The sequence below is a fragment of the Ambystoma mexicanum genome, chromosome 1p (genome assembly GCF_040938575.1).
Source record: "Ambystoma mexicanum isolate Mex_15411 chromosome 1p, UKY_AmexF1_1, whole genome shotgun sequence".
Classification (NCBI taxonomy): Eukaryota; Metazoa; Chordata; class Amphibia; order Caudata; family Ambystomatidae; genus Ambystoma; species Ambystoma mexicanum.
This window is the reverse complement of record NC_090921.1, coordinates 201,284,077-201,302,813: the sequence shown is the minus strand read 5'-3', so window position 1 is coordinate 201,302,813 and position 18,737 is coordinate 201,284,077. Positions and strand designations below refer to the sequence as shown.

General features: G+C 47.1%; 1 protein-coding gene across 1 annotated transcript in view; it reads left to right on the top strand.

The window, feature by feature from the left end:
- The window catches only part of LOC138467981 (extracellular calcium-sensing receptor-like), a 66,462-nt gene that overhangs the window by 10,236 nt on the left and 37,489 nt on the right, over nucleotides 1-18,737 (top strand). The window contains exons 2-3 of the mRNA XM_069608376.1: nucleotides 355-1,185; nucleotides 3,801-4,028. Coding sequence (XP_069464477.1) covers nucleotides 355-1,185; nucleotides 3,801-4,028 — 1,059 coding nt within the window. The remainder of the gene's footprint in view (nucleotides 1-354; nucleotides 1,186-3,800; nucleotides 4,029-18,737) is intronic.

The following is an 18,737-nucleotide window of genomic DNA, read 5'->3' as shown; positions in this document are numbered from 1 at the left end:
TCTTATATGTTAGAATTAAAAACTAAAATACCAAAAGATTCCCATCCACAAGTCTTTACTGGAGGTAATTCATGCATTCACTAAGGTCACTTAGGAATTGAACAGATTGATGTCTTAATGCTATGGCTCCTTGTGGTCAGCAAAAGGTTTTTCTCTATCCATTTTAGTCACTTTTCTCAATTTAGAATATTCATTCATCCAATTCAGATTGTGGTAATAAATGCCAGCTTCTGTTTTCCAGCATTTGCATTGGTCCTGCTAGTATCAGTGTTTGCTCTGATGGTTTGAAATATTTTGAGTGCAAGCAAAATAACTAACGATTTACATTTCAGATGTATTTATGATTCATTACAGATCAGTTATGTCTCCTCAAGCCCACTCCTAAGTGATCAGAACCAGTTTCCATCTTTTTTCCGGACCATTCCCAATGATAATTTCCAGTCTCATGGGCTGGCTCAAGTTCTAATCCATTTCAGCTGGACCTGGGTGGGTCTCCTGGTTGAAGACAATGACTACGGTCACCTGGGAGCCACATTACTGAAGCAAGAGCTGGAAAAAGCTGGTGCATGCATAGCCTTCTCTGAGAACATTATCCTGAGCCGATCCGACAGAAATGCACCTCATATCATCCGGGTGATCCAAAACTCAACAGCTATTGCCATAGTCATCTTCTGCAGTGATGCAGGCCTCAGTCCTCTGATGGAGGAGATAATGAAGCACAATGTGAGTGGAAGGGTCTGGATTGCTAGTGAGGGTTGGTCCATCTCCACCACCTTGTCAAACGAAAGGTATTCCAAAATACTCACTGGCACCATCGGATTTGCTTCTCACAGTGAGGAGATGCCAGGCTTTGTAGAGTTTCTCAATAGCGTGCATCCTTCGCAGTATAGTGGTGATATTCTTGTTCTAAAGTTCTGGGAAGAAGCTTTTGCATGCACGTGGCTAGACCCGAATCAGGACATGCATTTGTGGGATAACACATCAAAGGTGTGCACAGGGAAGGAGAAACTGGACAAACTGATCAATGGCTATAATGATGAAAGCCGCTTCAGAGGCCCTTACAATGCCTATGTTGCAGTCTATGCCATTGCCTGGGCATTCCACAATCTGGTGTTCTGCTGGAATGGGGAGGGCACATCCCTCAAAGGAACCTGTGCCAAGATTGTAGACTTTCATCCATGGCAGGTACTGTACACAAGTATTGATTTGTATCCACATTCTTAACAATGATGAAGTTTCTCCACCAATTCATTGTGCATTTGAATGTCACTATTTTGGGATAAGGAAACAGGAGATATAGCATCCTTTTAAAAAAAAATTGAAACCTCTTACATTATCATTTTCCAGGCCATGTTCTGTGTAACACATTTTATTGGGATGGTATTTTTGTATGCAATCCTGGCAGATGTTTGGTAATGTATTTCTCACTGGCAGATTTCTACTGTTTGGCTTGTGGCCTGGAATGCTCTATGAGTAACGTATACTTAGATAAGTGAAAAGATGTCAATGAATTCGGCCCTTTGATGTGGGGCAAATGAATACAAATGAATACAAACCTCATGGGCAAATTCTTTCTTTTTGATATAAATCGCATTTGTATTTTGTTTAGCTATCAGATTTTACAATTCTTTTCAGTTATGGCCGCTAAGACATTGTCACATATACCCTTCATTCTTCTATCATGTACATGCCATTGCATTAGGATCTGTAAACCATCTGGGAAGATCCTTACTACAGTGAGGCCATAAGGTATATCTCACTTGCCATTTCATATCCTTTTGAGCTGAGCATTAAGCCTAATTAGCACCCACAGCACTGTTTAAGAAGCGGTTTGGTAGGACGATTGTATTTTTTCAAGATACTTGTCACTTACTCATATCATGTCAATGTGTTTATCAAGACCCCAGCTCCCCACTAAGGCCCACACCAAGGCCTTTGTCATGTCTGACCTCGGGAGCATCGAGTGTGGTAGCAAGCTGTGGTCTCCATGGGACTCTCACCCCGATCTCCTTACCTGTTGCCCACAGCCTGCATTTCAGCACCAACAATGGCTGCTGTGTGCAGGGTAGGCCCTGCCTTGCTGGGTTTGCGGCATGATGGCCATGGCTCCATGCCATCTCATTAATGACTGCCACCTTTTCACCGGCATACAGCCTTTGCTAGGCTGCTCTGACCCTACTGACTGCAGGAAGATGATTGGATGCTTTTCCCACCTTTTGGACCAATCCAGGAGAGCCAGCAGGCAAAAACGGCTCCGTACTGAGGCCCACACCAAGGCCTTTGTCCTGTCTGGCCGTGGCTGCCCTGCCAGAAAACCCCCTGTTCATCTCTTGTTCTGCCCTGTCTTTGCTGTTGCCGGTTCAGATTGGATTCAGCCCTTCTTCCTGAGCTGATTGCTCCATCACCACTGTTGACTGCAAGATAAGCACTGCAGCCTTTCACTGCCATGGCTGTACACCCCTCAGCCTGTTCCTCGGCTATCTGCCAGCTGCTCCTACAACACGTCTTGAAGCCCCTGGCCTCTTCTTCCCTGCCTGATTCACGGTTCGTCCTTTCCGTGCCTTCAGTCATCCCCTCCTGGCCCCTGCCTTCACTGTTTTCCCCTGACATTGCTTAACTGTCTTCTCAGTTTCTTGTCTCCCTCCTATCTGTTGGTCTTGATCCTAGGTGTCTTGGCCTCTGGCTTAGTCACTTGCAGTTATCTTCATCAACCAGCCGCCGCTGCCACTCTCCTCAGCTTCCTAACTCGGTGACTCATTCAGCCTTGATGATATCGTCGACATCTTCACCTTTTCAACTGCAAAGCCTACCTGCTGCTGAATCACCTACTTCTGCCGCTTCTTCCTACCTCTGCCCTTCTGATTTTAGAATATGTTACTGTTGTTGCTGTATCTGCCGGTGGTTGAGAGTTGATGCTTTTTATCTGTGCCTTTTCCTGCCCATCCCACTATGTCCTTGCTCTTCTACATGTTTTTTTATTCTTCCCAACCTCACCATTATCCCTTCTCCTCCTTGCACCCCTGCATTGTCCCATCCTCCCCTTCCTGGACCCTCCTTACCCCCCTCCCCTGAATTTCTTCTGCACGTCACGATCCTAGTATGTCCGTTCTTGCTTTGTTGTCCACTTTCCTGACCTGCGCTCATCCCTCTCTCTCCCTTGCTTACCTTTCCTACCTGCTGATGCATATTGATGTGCCCCTGTCTAAGGGGGCCACCAGCATTATTTCCTTGGGTTTATTATTGTAAAACCTCTAGTTGAACCAAAGCATTGGATACAAAATCGAGATTTTCAAAATTAGCCAACCCTCCAATTTCTGGAGGATTAGAATACTCGATGAAAAATGCAGAAGTGGCTGTGCATCCTGAATGGCAATGGATGGGGCGGTCTCCCCCTACAGACTGTTATTTCCCATCCTAGCCACTCCCCACAGTCTTATTCACCCTTATCCACCCGCCGATTGTTTATTATTTACTGGAATCCATGAATGCAAAACAGGAATGTTGTATACATGCAGCATACCGTTCTCCTCATTTTTGAAAATTGACAAACCATTTTGGCCACAATTAGTGAGAATGATAATTGAAAACAATAAAAATGAAGATATAAATAAACAAATGTCAGATGTCATGGGCATCGCTAGGGCATTGGCAGCCGTCATGGGTGTGTCAGGCCTGTGTGTCAGGCCTGTTGAGATGTATTCTCCTCAATATAACTCAATTCCAGGAATTGTGTCTTGGAAGTTTGTACACATGAAATGAAGGAAATGCATTGGAATCTCTGATTTGTTTTTCTCTGTCAGCTTCTGCACTATGTTAAAAATGTGCGATTTAAAGATAAGATGGGGGCAGAGCTGTTCTTCAGTCGTGATGGAGAAGTCCCCGCTCAGTATGACATTGTAAACTGGCAAAGGAGTCCTGATGGCGGTCTGATGATTGTGAGGGTTGGCAGATATGATTCCAGTGCTCCTCAGGGCAAGACACTCACTATCAACCCTAGTGGCATCCAGTGGCCTTCATCACATTCACAGGTATGGCATGGCTCAAAGATTTCTGGATCATCTTAGATGAAATGTGACTTAGACAGGTTGTGCCAATTCTCTTGTTGCATAAACTAATACTCTTAAAAAGAACTATCACATCACAAAAATGACGAAGAGGTGGAGGAAATGAGGGAGAGAGGAAATAACTATTATGCAGACGGATAGAGGGAGAGAGACATGTTAATGTTAAAGGACATCTGTACCGCACACTAACACCACCGGAGTGGTCCCCTGGCGCTCTGGTGGCTCTGATGAAGGAGGGGAGGCTGAGTTAGTGGGAGGAAGCAGGAAAAGCGCAAGAGAGCAGTGATGTGCTGTTGGTGGTCTCAACCCGGTGGACCGTTGGCTGGGCCTGGGGTGTTTGCGGCTGGTAATCGTTGTTACTGTTGTGCAAGTCTGTGTCTTTTTTGTTTTGTTGTTGTAATGTAGTGACGTTTGTGCGGTTTGTTGTGCTGTAGGTTTTGGTTGTGTTGGTTAGGAATTTGAGAGGTGTATGTAGGGGTGAAATTGTTAGTGGAGTTGGTTAGTTGGCATCTCAATCCTGAGTTGAGGTGCTGGGCTTGTGTAGTCTCCCCCGATGCGCTTGTCCTGATATGGGTCCCTCTGACATTCAAGGTACCTTACTCCTCTGGTCCCCACCTCCATCAGGTTCTTTCATAGCCCCACCTGTACTCCCTTCATACTCCTGTGGCCAGTGCACCTGCCAATGTCAACAAGTAAGGCAGTGTGCTAATTTCCAATATCTCGGGAATTCCACACCACTGTGGTACTTGTAACTAATGTTACTTGGCATTTATATAGCGCCTTATGTATCATTGGTATGATCTCAAAGCGCTGGTAGGTTGAGCGCCCTCGGGAACCGCAGTTCAAGTCAGTAGAGCGAGAGAGAGGGAGCTGTATGGTGCGTGGGCACACCGGATGTGTGTGCAGCATGTGTGGTTGTTGCATGATGGCCGCTTCTTACATGTAGGGAGTAAGATGGTATCTTGTTATGTTAATTTAAGATTGCAAAATGCACTGCAAACTTTCATGAGGCCTGTGCACTAGTCTTATTAAGAGGGGACGTACACTCTCTCTGTGGGATAGGAGACCTAAAAGAAAGAAATCCAAAGATAGCCCTACCCCTGAGTTGAATGTTGGCAGGAGATAGGGGCCCCAATTCCAGCCCCCCAGCTTTGTTGCGCTATATTTCTGTGCAGTCCATAATTGTAGTTCAACATGCCTCAGGCAACATATGATTGCCAGATTGTCGCTGTTTCAGCGACATCTGTGCATCAGCAACATAAATAGCCCAAGACCTGCATTGGCACAATCTACCTTGCATGAATACTGGCTAATGGCATTCTGCGCTCGAGAAGAGAGAGTGCAAAGACAGAATGCAGCCAACAGAGCCACACAGGAGGCAAACGAGCCGGCATAGACATGCTGCCGCTACACCTTGGCACACTAGACACTCTAAGATCACTCAGACAATCTCCACATCAGGACTTACCTGTGGGGCCACAGGAGCAAAGCCCATAACCCAAACTTCAGAATTCACCCTCCTGGTCCGCCATTGCAGTTCTGTGGCTGGTCCGCGTGGTGGAAGTCGGTGGGGCTACACCCGTACTTGCAACATTTACTGCTTCTGTCAAATACAGGAAGGGGAAGACAGGGCCAGATTGGCTAGGGACAGATGCCCAATCCTTGAAAGGGGGAGGAGGATAAGAGGACGGCACAGGAAGTGGGAAGGTTGGGTTGTTTGCTTGAGGTCAGAGAAGGGGGAGGTTGCAGATCAGGAGACCAGCATAAAGGAGCTGCAGATGGGAAAGGAGCAGCAGATGTAGGCGAATTCTGGATCATGTGAGGTATGGAGTAGTGATTGTAAGTTGTACTGAAGTGTAAATGTGAGAGTTAGTTTGGTTCCATGTTTTTTCTTTGTGGGCATTTTACACATTGTCATGTAGTTTTCACAAACTACATGACAATGTGTAGCATTTTCCCTCCAGCCTCCCATTTAACTCTCCACCAACCACTTCTCTCTGCCACTCACCACCCAGCAATCCCCTTCACCAAATAAACAACACACATGTAGTTAAAAAACAAGTAGAGTTAAAACAGCTTCGGTGCAAAGTACACATTTAAAATGACAGCATGTAAAATGCCCAAAAAAGTGGTGGCTTCTTGAGAGAAGTGAGCAGTGTCTGTAAGATGTTTGCAGAGGGTCTTGTGGTTGACCAGGTCAAAGGCCGCTGAGAGGTCAAGGAGTAGGAGGAGTGAGGATTTACCATTGTCCATGGCTTCAAGTAGTTGGTTTTTAAGGTCAAGTAGGGCAGTCTCCGTATCGTGGCGGGGACGGAAACCAGATTGTCTTTTTCCAAGGATGTCGTGGGTTTCCAGATATGACTGAATCTGGAGATATGCGGTTTTGTCGATGATTTTTAGCAGAACTGGCACTGTTGTGATTGGGTGGTAGTTGTTGGGGGAGTCAGGGTCGAGGGTAGGTTTCTTCAGTAATGGTCGCACCCAAGCTTCATAATGAGTAGATATAGATCAAGATCAGAACATCAAAGACATGATTCTTCTAGACCAATATCCAAACCTCAATCCGATTGTCAATCAACAAATCAAGCTCACCTGTATTGATATATCGGATGAAGAACTGGAAAGCGATTGTAGCATGGAAAAGTCAAAACCAAATGGGAAAAAATAACTAAGAACCGATGACCAGAAATTTGTAAGAGAACATACAAATGAATCGCTGCAACACGGTCCGTGGCCGCCGCCTTATGATGAGAGGAGCTTTGCATACCCACTGCTGAAAACACCCATATTTGTCGATCCATTAAAACGTCAAGAGAAATATGTAATAACAATGACACACCTACGACCAACAAAGCCTGCGGTCATCTTAAATCGTACTAACAGTTTACGTGTAATTCATGCCATTCCAGAACTGAAGCACATTAGTACGAAGGATATAAATCTGGTCAAATTTCTAGATGACGAGAATCTTGATAAAGTTGAAATACAGCTTATGAACCAGATAACTATGCAAGAGATCCTAAAAGCCGACAGCCAGTTACAATGTATTGGACTCAAATGCATTAAGAAGAAGGACACAGACCAGAGGTCAACTCACGATACATTGATGCATTAATTAGATGACCAGCCGCCATTACGACGAGAATACGAGAAATCAAACCTGAACCTTGCCTCAACAAGAAACAGTGATTCATCATCAACAACCATGTCATACAACATGGAAGATGAAATCCATAAGAACCAAGGACTGTCTACATCCAGATATATCCGAAGAGAATATACATTTCAATCAAAAGAAAATGAAAGTAGCCTATCCGTGTCCTCATAACAACGAGTAGAAAAACAGAATGAACATATCTTACTGACCTAATGGAATACTAGAGGCCACGGTCATTTATTCCATCAAACTCATCCAAAGCTACAACAATCTCACATAATCTGTCTACAAGAGACATGGTTGTCTCATCCTCCTACGTGTGAAGGATACAACATCTTTACTAATCCAGCCATCACACAACAAAAAGGAAGACCAGCGTCAGGACAGATTATGATGATAAAAATCACCTCCCTTTGGACTCCGATTGAAGCAAGAAATTTGAATCCATGGATCCAATACGTAGTGGTACAACAACAAAATAAACTTTTTTGTAATCAGTCACCACGGACCGTTATATTTAACATATATTGGAACCCTTTAGCGGTTGATGAAACTCTACACCTAGATACTTTCCTGACAGCTCTCGATAAACTTGTCAATAAGTATCCAATAATCGACATAATAATCTGTGGAGATCTAAACATACACATTTTTGATAAATCTGGAAATCAAAAAGAGAAGAAAGATCTGTCCCAGAGAGCCAAATCTTGGATGAAAGAAATGAAAACAAGAAATCTTACCCTTACTGGTACCTATCAGAACGATAAACTTCAATTAAAACCAACATGGTCACAAGGCACATCGGAAGCAGTACTGGATTATATACATATTTCGGAGAACATTGTGAAGGCACCGATGAAAACGGAGATCACAATGAATGACAATTGTGACCAACGCATGATATCAATGACATGGCAAAAGCAAAACCTATACCAAGAGAAAACTACACTACCTGCCATGGAACTGAATGCTAAAGCCACAAGATTGAGACTTAAGACAGTTGATGTACTAGGTCTAAACCAGATTTTTCATAAAACAGGAAAAAAAGATCTAGAGAAATTAAATTATGAGTGGTTATTCGAACCACATTACCAACCGCAAAAAGATTGTAAAAAACAGCAACTGCCTCACACTCACAGTTACGATCCGTTGATTGCAATGAAAAAAAGGGAGCTACAAAAACTATGCAGAGACCTAAATAAGTTAAGATCTAAAGAATCGCACCTTGCAATCAACACTGCCAAACAAAAATACCGGAATTGGATAAAATCATATAAAAGCTCCATGTTGCAACAAGATTCAGAGCAAATGCTAGCTTGCCTTAATAACCGTAACACTCGAGAACTATGGAGTTTGTTAAATCCAACACAAAGTGTCCAACATCGCAGGATACAAAATGTCACCGAAGCCCGTTGGCTGGAACATTTTGCTGCTCTATACAAGAAGAAGGATACCCCTGAATCCCAAGTTCAACGGAAAATGAACAAATGTCAAATCACAATTACCAGACAACAAATTCTACTCATAATCATGAAATTGAATAATTGACGAGCACCAGGGCCAGACGGCCTCACAAATGCTCAAATCAAAGCTTCCCCAGAGACATGGGCGGACATGATATTGCAAATTATCACATTGATTAATCAATTGAACCAAATACCCTCAACATGGAAACTAGCGGTCCTGATTAATTAATCCCTTAAAAGGGCATGGCTACCCCCAAACCCGGGTCCGGGTTCCCTGAATGGGGAAATACCGGGCCATTCCGACCTTGGAGGGCCCGGTATTTCCCCATTCAGGGATCCCGAACCCAGTCCATCCCCATTCCCATGAATGGGGAGCATGCTAACAACGGGCCCGTTAATGACGGGCCCGTTGTTAGCATGCTGGACCGCTCGCGGGACCCGCTAAGGTCGTTTGGTCCCCCAAATGGACCTCGTAATAGTGCGGTAAGGGGTTAACGGCTCTGGCACCTTTACCGGCGCTGTTAACACCTTACCGCCCTCCTCGTAATGATGCCCAGAGTAGTTTACCAGTACTACTGGGAGGGGTAAAGGTTATTGTATTGAACATGGGATTTTAACCCTTCAAATTGAAACAAGGTAAATCCTTTGCCCAACTAATTTGTGAGGGAATATTGATTCCATACATCATAACCCTGGAGCCCACTGAAAGACCCAACGCATGGTAAGGAGTAGTGAACAAAGCTGAGAATGCAAAGATCAAACTTAAGCTCTCCCTGGACCTGCTTTAGTTGAGTTTTTTGAAAGCCCAGCAAACATATCCCCTCCTAGATCAAGCTCATAAGATATTGGTTTTGGAAGTCAAGAGCATGCCACTGTAGTGCAGTGAAGGGGGACTCCTATATCGAGTCAGTGTGAACCCATGAGGGGACAGTCTTTATCATCACCAGCTACTGGTTTCGCAAAAGTTCAGGAAAGCTGATATTGAAATAGCCCACTGCAACCTAACAGCAGGACATCTGGGACCAGTGAGAACACATAAGACACTGCTCAGCCACATTTACTTGCTAGGGATATATGCACAGACTAAATAGAACTGCTCATGCTGTCCCATATGCGAGATGATCACTCCTGACAATGTAGTATCCCAAGAACCACTGCAACAATTACCCATCATATAGATACCCTACCACTGGATTGGAATGGATTTAGTCCAGCAACAGATACATATATATATATATATAGTGGTGTGTTCACCTAAGAGACCCAATATCTGGAGACTTTCCTGATGAGATGCAATACCGAGAAAGGCCCACTGTATGTGAACATTCCTTCCTTTGTGATGGTGGGGTTGCCTGCAGAAAATGCTTATCGATCATTTTTATTTCAAAACTGATGAGCGAAATGAAACCCCTCCTGAAAATCCACACCCGGAAAGATTCATGTATGGACGCCAGGCAGGTGGCTTTGCACAATGAAATAAGAAGACCTTAAAACAATTCTCGGGCAGGAATTGGGATGTCCTGATTCCTTGAGCTCTATTTGACATTATGGAATAAGCCATAATCATGAACTGGGTGACTAAAAGGAATTTTTGAAAGATAATCACTGCACCTGGAAGAATAATACATCTGAAGCCCTATTAGTTATCAAAGTCCAGAAACATAAAATAAGGGATGCACTCAGGAGGATGCTTGACTTAGGATGTATTAAAGAATAGCAGAGTGATTGGTGCTTTCTGATTGTGCTCATCCCCAAACCCGCCAAGACATATTGTTTCTACATTGATTTTCAACACCTCAATGCGATCTCCAAATTTGACACATTAGCGATGCTGAGAATAGAAGAGCTGGAGGAAAGACTGCACCCTGCAAAATAAATCTCTACTCTCAGCCTAACAAAGGGATACTGGCAAATGGTGCAAGAAACTAAGCCCAAAAGGGCCTGTTCAGTTCACGGTCTTACCCTTTCAATTGCATGGAGCACCAGCAACCTTCCAAAGGTTGATGGAGGAAGTCCTAACTCACTGCTCGGCTTTTCCCGGAGACTACTTGTGTGATATCGTGGTCTGCAGCTCAACATCGAAAGAGCTTTTGCCACACCACATGGCCATATGTGACATACTGAGGAAGGCACATATAACTGCCAGTCCAGCAACAGGAAATCTCACCCAGTCCTCTGTGAAATATTTGGTATTTCATGTAGGAAATGGCTATATCCTACCTCAGAGAGTCAAGATTGTCACAGTGCAACAAGTTCCTCGTTCTATCATAAAGAAGGACATATGGGCCTTTCTGTGTCTGTTTGGCTGTTATTGCTGTTTCATACCTAACTTCACATTGAGAGCAAGACCCCTAACAGACAAACTAAAAAAGAGCAATTCTTACATAGTGCAGTGGCCCACTATGCCTTTAATTAACTTAACAGGGCCTCAAGCAAAAGCCCCATTCTGATCATGCAAACTTTGCCAAAGAAATAATTCTTTAAACAGACTCCTCTTTAGTATATTTAGAAGTAGTATTATCACATGTCGATGATGGGAACGAGAAGCTAGTGATGTACATCGGAAGTAATTTACAGCGCTGGGAATTGATTGATCCCATAGTTTAGTTTGAAGCCCTGGCCATCAAATGGTCCGGGCAATATTACCTGGCTGGCTGACCATTCCCTGCTAGTATTGATGGTGAGAAATACAGACACAAATCCTCACATTCTGAGGTGGTTCTTGGTGTTACGGGCATTCTCGTTCACCATTTACCATCAGGCAGGTACAAAATAGGCAAACATAGATTTTCTCTCCCTGTACCGCCCGTCAGTAAACCATTGGGGGCATGAGAAAGAATAAGGGGAGTCAGGAGAAGTGGTACAGGTGTATGGCAAGGCCAGTACACTGACCTTGACCAGAGGGGTTGGGAACTCTCTCAGCTGGGGTTAGGGGATCTAACAGAGATAAAACCAGAGCCAGTCCAAGGCCTGAGGTGGACAGTGGCAGCTGAAAGGTCCCCCAGTTCCTTCTCCCCAGTGTGCCTGCATGTTTCTGTGCAGTACACAATTATCTCAGACCATGTCTCATGCAATAAATGTTCACTTGATTTTCTCTGTTCATTTCAGAAATTCCAAAGAACTTCTGAATGATCAAGAAACCCATCCTTGCTCCAGGAATATCAATAGACAAACCACCCAGCGGACATCCAGGCTACCGGCATACTCAGCTCACTAAGCTCCCCAAGCTGTTGAAGACACACTGCCACTGGCACTCAGCACCCTAGACCAGCAGGGATACTCTAAGGGGACTCAGACCTTCACACATCAGGACTGACCTGTGGGCCCACAGGAACAAAGCCCCATATCTGAAGCTTGAAAATTCACCTTCCTGAGCCGTTATTGCAATTTCATGGCAGTGCCACATGGGTGGGGCTTAGCCCCTTAGTTGTAACCTGTTCTGCTTCTGTCATACACTGGAAGAGCAAGACGGGGCCAGACTGGCCAGGGAGGATGATAAGCGGACAACACTGGAAGTGGAAATTGTGGATTGTTCAGGTGAGGTCAGTGGAGTTGAAGGTGCTGAAACAAGATACCAGCAGGATAACAGCCGGAGGAAGGAGCTGCAGATGGTGGATGTGATTTATGGGTCAAGTGACATATGGAGTAGTGAGAGCAATTGGTACTGCAGATTGAATGTGTCTGTTAGTGTTGCAAGTGTTAATAGAGCAAGTAGTGAAAGTAAAGCAAGTAATAATGAGTTAAAGGGGGGTGTTTGGGTAGTAGTTGGAGAGAGGTGTGGGAATGGAGGAGGTGGTCCTGCTGCAGATCCTCTACCATTTCACCTCCCTTCCGATCCACACACCACCTTGCTTCTTCAAAAACCTACATAAGGCGATCGACAATTTCCTCTGGAACTACAAACCACCAAGAGTAGGGGGAAGGGTGATGAGATCTCCAATGGTGAGCGGGGGGTTAGGAGTGCCGGACTTCAAAGCATATTACATCGCTGCCCAAATAAGGGTTATCAGAGACTGGCAAAGGGACGACAACGGTAAAATATGGAGATCCATGGAAAGGGCTGGGGTGGGAGCGGGGCTGGAAGAGGTGCTGTGGAAACCAAATACAGACAGACCGCCACAAATGTATGCAACCCAGATTACTGAAATGGTGGGTCAATCTATCGAAGGATTTTTCTGTGCTGACGGCTAGGAGGAGAGCAGGGATGTCCCTCTTCTGGGCTTTTTCGATCAGATGTGTTATCTGTCTTATATTGTCACTTGTTTGTCTGCCCCTCACGAAGCCTGATTGATCTGCATGAACTAGTCTAGGCCAAGCCTGTTGGCCAATATTTTAGTGTGGATTTTGGCGTCAACGTTGATTAGTGCAATGGGGCGGTACGACCCGCACTCGATCAGATCTTTCCCCTTTTTAGGGATTACTATGACTTTGGCCTCATCCATAGTTCTCGGTAGCGTTTTGGATTTCTCTATGCAATTATACAGATTAGTGAGGTGTGGGATTAGGTCTTCTTCGTGTAGCTTGTAGAACTCTGCGACACAACCGTTGGGACCCAGGGATTTATTGATTGGGAGTGATTAAATGGCTGCCCTAACTTCGTCCCTTGTGATTTCTCTTTCTAGAGTGTCCCTCTCCTCCCTAGTTTTTCGGCTCAGGTGTGTGTCCCTCAGGTAAGCTTCCTGGCTTTCTAAGGACAGGTATTCAGTGGTGTACAGATTGGAGTAGAATTTCACAAATTCCTTTTGTATATCTTCAGTTTTGGTGCTCATCTGGTCCCAGTGCTGCCTGATTTTCAATATAGTTCGGTCCCTCTCTTCTTTACTAAGCATTCTAGCCAGCAGACGGTCCAATTTGTTGGCTTTGACGTACAGCCTCTGTTTAAAGTGAAGCAGATTATGCTCTGCTGCTCTGGTCTGCAAGGTGTCTAGCTGTCCGGTATCACCCTGTATTCTCTTTTCATAGCAAAGGTCTGTTTCAGACTCATTTTAGTCATCAGATCTTTTAGTTTGGCTTCTAAGTTGGCTTCAAGTCTCAGTTCTCGTGTGCGCCTTGCTTTAATAGCTATAATCTTACCCCTAAGTGCCGCTTTAAGCGCATCCCACCAGGTTTGCCAACTAGTATCCCCAACCTTATTGGTCTCAGTGTATCTATCTATTTCCTCTGACACCTCTCACACTAGGGTTATGTCTTTTAAAAGGCTGGCTGGGTATCTCTATTTCCAGAGCCTCAGTGGGCCCGCTGTTCCTCCGCAACTCTAGGGTCATAGGCGTATGTTCAGAAAGGGTGATAGCCCCCAGCATGAGGTTGGTTACTTTGCCCATCGGAGAGGTGGACAGCCAAATGTAATCGATCCTGGAGTGTGATCTATGGGCATGAGAGCTAAAGGTGTAACCCTCTCTGTCCTCCTGCATCATTCTCCATGTGTCCACTAGGCCCAATTGCTGTCATTTACATTTAAGATCCCGGAGGGCATTGGGTTTGGGTGCTACTGTCTGTGATGGGGTTCCAATTCATATTAAAGTCTCCTGTAAGGATGATGGGGGATTTTGCGAACTTTTACAAACGTGTGAGTGCTTGCTGTATGTACGGGTCTTGGCCTGTGTTTTGGCGTAGAGTGTTGCGATCGTGTACGCTTCCCCCCTTCCTTCTATTGCTACTGCGAGATATCTACCTTGGTTGTCTTTATCTGTGTCTTTTACGGTTAGATCAAGCCTGTCACTTAGCGCTATAAGCACCCCCCTTTTTGCTTGAATGTGTTGCCTGGTAAATTTTCCTTTACCCCCAGAATTTAATCATGTGAGTGTCCTGCGTCTATGTGTTTTTCTTGCAGTGCGATTATGTGTGGGTCTTCTTTTCTAAGTATCTCTCAACCTTTTTCCGCTTGAGCAGAGTATTGAGGCCATTGATATTGAGCGATATAATCTTTGTTCAGTTAGATAGTGCCATCTTGGGTGTCATAAGTTGTTATCTATGTAAGGAGTCCGTTGCCTCTTGGGTGAGCTTCCTTCAGTTCTCACTACTCCTCCGCTAAGTCCCCCATCCCTTGTCTACTCTGTGTTGAATGTACTGTTACGTCCCGCCCTTCCCTCCCCTATTCTCCTCCCCTCGCCCCCTCACTGTGTGGGTCCAGATGGCACTCAGCCCCCCACATGTGGTCAAGAGAGCTAGACCTTAACACTTGCCCAGCATCTCCCCACGCAGGAATTCCCATTCCCATTCCAAAGCGCCATTCCCTCCCCCCTTCCCTCCCGCACCAGTATATTCATATGGCTTCATTGTGGCTCTAACCGGTGAACTGACTCGTTATATGCCCTCCCCAGAGTTGTCAGGGTTGTGGGGTCTGAGCCTCCTAGTATAGGTCATTTGTCCTGTGTTTCTGAATGCCCTGGTTTGACGGGGTCTGCGTTGGGAGGTGGGCTTCCGTGAGAGGGTTGTCGCCCCCCTTTCTTGTTTTTCCTGGACTCTATCGCCGTCCAATCCCAGGTTCTCCGGCAACTACTTGGCTGGATGGTGAGGGGCGCCATGCTTGGGTTTCATGTTCGATTCCTAGAATAGCTGCACTTTCCTTGCACATTGTTACTTTATGCATTTTCCCTTGCCAGGTGAAGCTCAGCACAAATGGGTGTTGCCACCTGTAACGTACTTGTTGGTTTTGCACGTACGTCAGAACCGGGTCCATGCACCTTCTTCTGTTTAATGTGGTCTGAGATAGGTCCTGGTACAGGTGAAGCTCTGTGCCGTTATGTGATTTGGTTTGCCGTCCTGGCCTTTCCCAAGATCTGCTCTTTCAAAGTCTAGCTGTGGAATTCGATCAGGACATCCCTTGGTCTTGCCCCTGGTTCCTGGCGTTTCAATCCCACCCTGTGGATTCTGTCAAAGCGGATATCTGCGCTCTGTTCTGCGTCCAACAGATCACTAAAGATGGATCTCATGACTTGGGTCAGCTCTTGGTCCGGAATGGTCTCTGGTAAGCATTTTACTTGTATGTTGGAACGCCTGGACCTGTTCTCTAGATCTTCGGCCCTTAACTCAAGGTTGTGGGTAGCCACGTCCAGGGTTTCCAACAAGGAATCTGCTTTATGTGCTTCTTCCATTAATTCCTGAATAGCCCTCTCCTTGGTATCCACTCTTTCCTCAATATTGTTAATGTCTCTTATAATTTCTTGGATTCCTTCAGCCAGATCTTCTCTTAGGGTATCCATTTGTTTTTGTCCTGTGTTGGTAATTTTTTTGACTATTTCACCTAGCAGGCCTTTGAGGGCGGAAAAGGTCACTGGTCTCTTCTGGTCCTCATCTCTGTTTTCAGTGCCAGTGTATGCCCCCAAGGCGGTGGTACTTTGGGCTCCCATTGTGTCCATGTCTCTGGTCCATATCTGCGAGAGGGTGCCCTCCTGGGTCTTCTTTGCTATTTTGGGAGGGACAAGAGTATCCCTGTTTCTGTCCCAGTACATCTCGGTAGGCGGGTAGGTGGTCCCTCCATGGCTGGTGCCCTGAATTGAACTGCCTGCGTCCGCTGACTTCCTGGGTCGGGCCGCCCCGCCAGGAGTGGTGACCGTAGGGGCCCCTGTTTCTAGTTTTCCCCCCTGAGGCAGCGTGATGTCTCTGATATGTTTGCCCTTGTGGCCCTTTTGCTGTCCGCCCAAGGGCCTGCTTACTATTTTCAAACTGAAACCAGGCTGCCGGATGGGGTTTTTGGGTGCTTCCTCAGTTGCTGTGGGCCAGTGAGTGGAGGGCTGGTAGGTATGCAAGTAGGTTCCTTTTGGTTATGTGGCGTAGGAGGGTTCTCCCCTTGGGTTGCTCCTGTGTTGTGTGGAGTGGTGCACCGGGTCTCTGGTTGTGGTGTGGGGTCCCCCTCTAGATGGAGGGTCCGTGGGTTCTGTTAGACTGTGTAGTAATCTTAGATGTATGGACCCGAGGGCACGTGATTTTGTGAGCTGGAGTGGGCCCCTGCGAGGGGCGGGTCACAGTCCGCACCCCGGGTCTGAAGGTTCGGGAGGCAAAGGTAGTCAAGTGCAGTGCTCCGTCCCACTGCGCAGCCACCCTGTCAGGCTGGAGAAGCATGGGCCCCGGCTGGTCTCAGTTGGTGCAGGTTCACCCACCCGGGTAGTGCCTCCCCCCACCCAGTGAGCACCTGTGGCCCCTCTCTGCACTTACTTGATGGGCTAAGAGCTGCCAGAGTAGATCTCCCTGTTCCTGGCTAGGGGAGTCAGCGCCCGTCCTGCAGCGCTGCCGGCGAGGTGCCCCGCACAGAGTTGGGAGTGGCACGGAGCCCCCGCTGTGGTAGTCTCGCAAATGGGCCCTCCCCTCTTTGCTGCTGCTTAGGGTCTGCTGGCTAAGGTGGAGGGGTCCCTTTGGTGCAGGTCTCCTTGGTGTGAGGTCTGGTCTGCCTGCTGGCCCCAAGTTTGAGCAGCGGATGAGAGGAAGGGTTGCTGGCAGCGGGCCCCCACTCCTGTCTGCCAAAGGAGGTACAGGCACATGGCGAAAGTCTCTGCCAAGTGCAGGATAAGCGGGGCTCCCGCCGTCGGGGGTCTCACCATTTCTGGGTGCGGATTTGGCACTCTTGTAGATCCAGGTGGGCCCCTCTCCAGCGGGTCCACCCCACATTGCCTACCGGTGCGTGGGCTGGTCTCCGGCCACATAGCAGCCACTGGGCTATTCGATGATGTGGCCGAGGTGGGGCAAGGGAAGTCTGGTGTCCGCAGGGTCCTGTCTCGGGTGTGGTAGGGTCCAGAAGATTTGCGGGGGGCCCCACACGTCCCAACCCCCGAGCAAGGCTGCTTTATTTTATTGATGGTCCGTGCATCGGAGGGCAGGCTGCACTTATCCCAGCCCGCTTATCACGGGTCATCAGAGGAGCTAGGCTCTGTCACAATCAGCTCCGGTTGTCTGCAAGAAGGGGGCAGTAGGTAGAGAGCGCTCCAGCCCCTCCAGGTCTGAGTTTGTGAAATCGCCCAGTAGTATTAATGATTATTTCCCCTCACCGGGGGTTCGGCATTGATGGGCCTGCTTCTAGCCGTGGGCGTCTCTGCTCTCCCATGCAGGGTCCTCTTCAAACGGTGTCTCTACGGACGGCGGCCCAACGGGGTACGGCGGCCCGCCGCCTGTGCTGCCCACTCTGTTCACTGAGTGTGCTTGTCGAGGGAGGAACGTGCAGCCCCGCCGGCCGACCGCATTGCCTTGGCAGCGCGGGACGGGCTGGGTGTCGTCTGTTAGTGTTTTCCTGCCATAGCAGCCCCCGGACAGTAGCAAAGGCCACAGCGCACCGCAGTTGTAGTACGCCGGGTTGCTGGAGGACTTTGGGAGCTAGAGCCGCTTTCCCCTGTCTCGCCACGTATTCGTGCTGTGAGCTCTGGCCAGTGGTACCTGGGGAGGGCTTCTCCACTATTTATTGAGCCAGTAGCAAATGCTTTGGTGCGGGAGCTCAGGGGACGTGCTGCTTACTCCAGCGCGCCCAGTTTTGGAAATGACCCTAGCACTTTATTTCTAAGGCGACAAGCAAGCACAGGTTATAACATGGATACTGGCAGATTTCTGCGCCGTGCCTATGAGCACAACCCTTAGCACCGACACCCTCAGTGGGGTGGCACAGTGGCCGCCCATGCTGCTCCCGATAACCCCCCCCACCCCCCAGCTCTCATTCCACATTCCGACTCTCACACCTTCCCAACTACCCTCCTCCCAAGCAACCCAACCCCCATCCACCCAAAGGATAGGCAGAGACCAGTTGGATGAGTGGGAGAAAAATTGCCACAGCAAACTTTATTACACATAAAGTCAGGAGTTAGCTTACAGGTGTTCCGTTCACGCTCAGGATTTTCTACTCTGAGAGCAAGCAACTTTCCCCCCCCCACCCTCTCGGGTCCTTGGGGGACCCGACGCGGGCGCCCAGTCCCTTCCTCAGCAGTCCCTCTCTACCCTTTGGCCATTTCTTTATTTTGCAATTTTTTTTTTTTTTTCATTTCTTTTTTCCCAACGCTATTTAAGTGCAATTTTTATTTCGTGCTTTAATTTCTTTCCATTCTTCATTTCCGTTTAGGCTCCTTCTAAAGG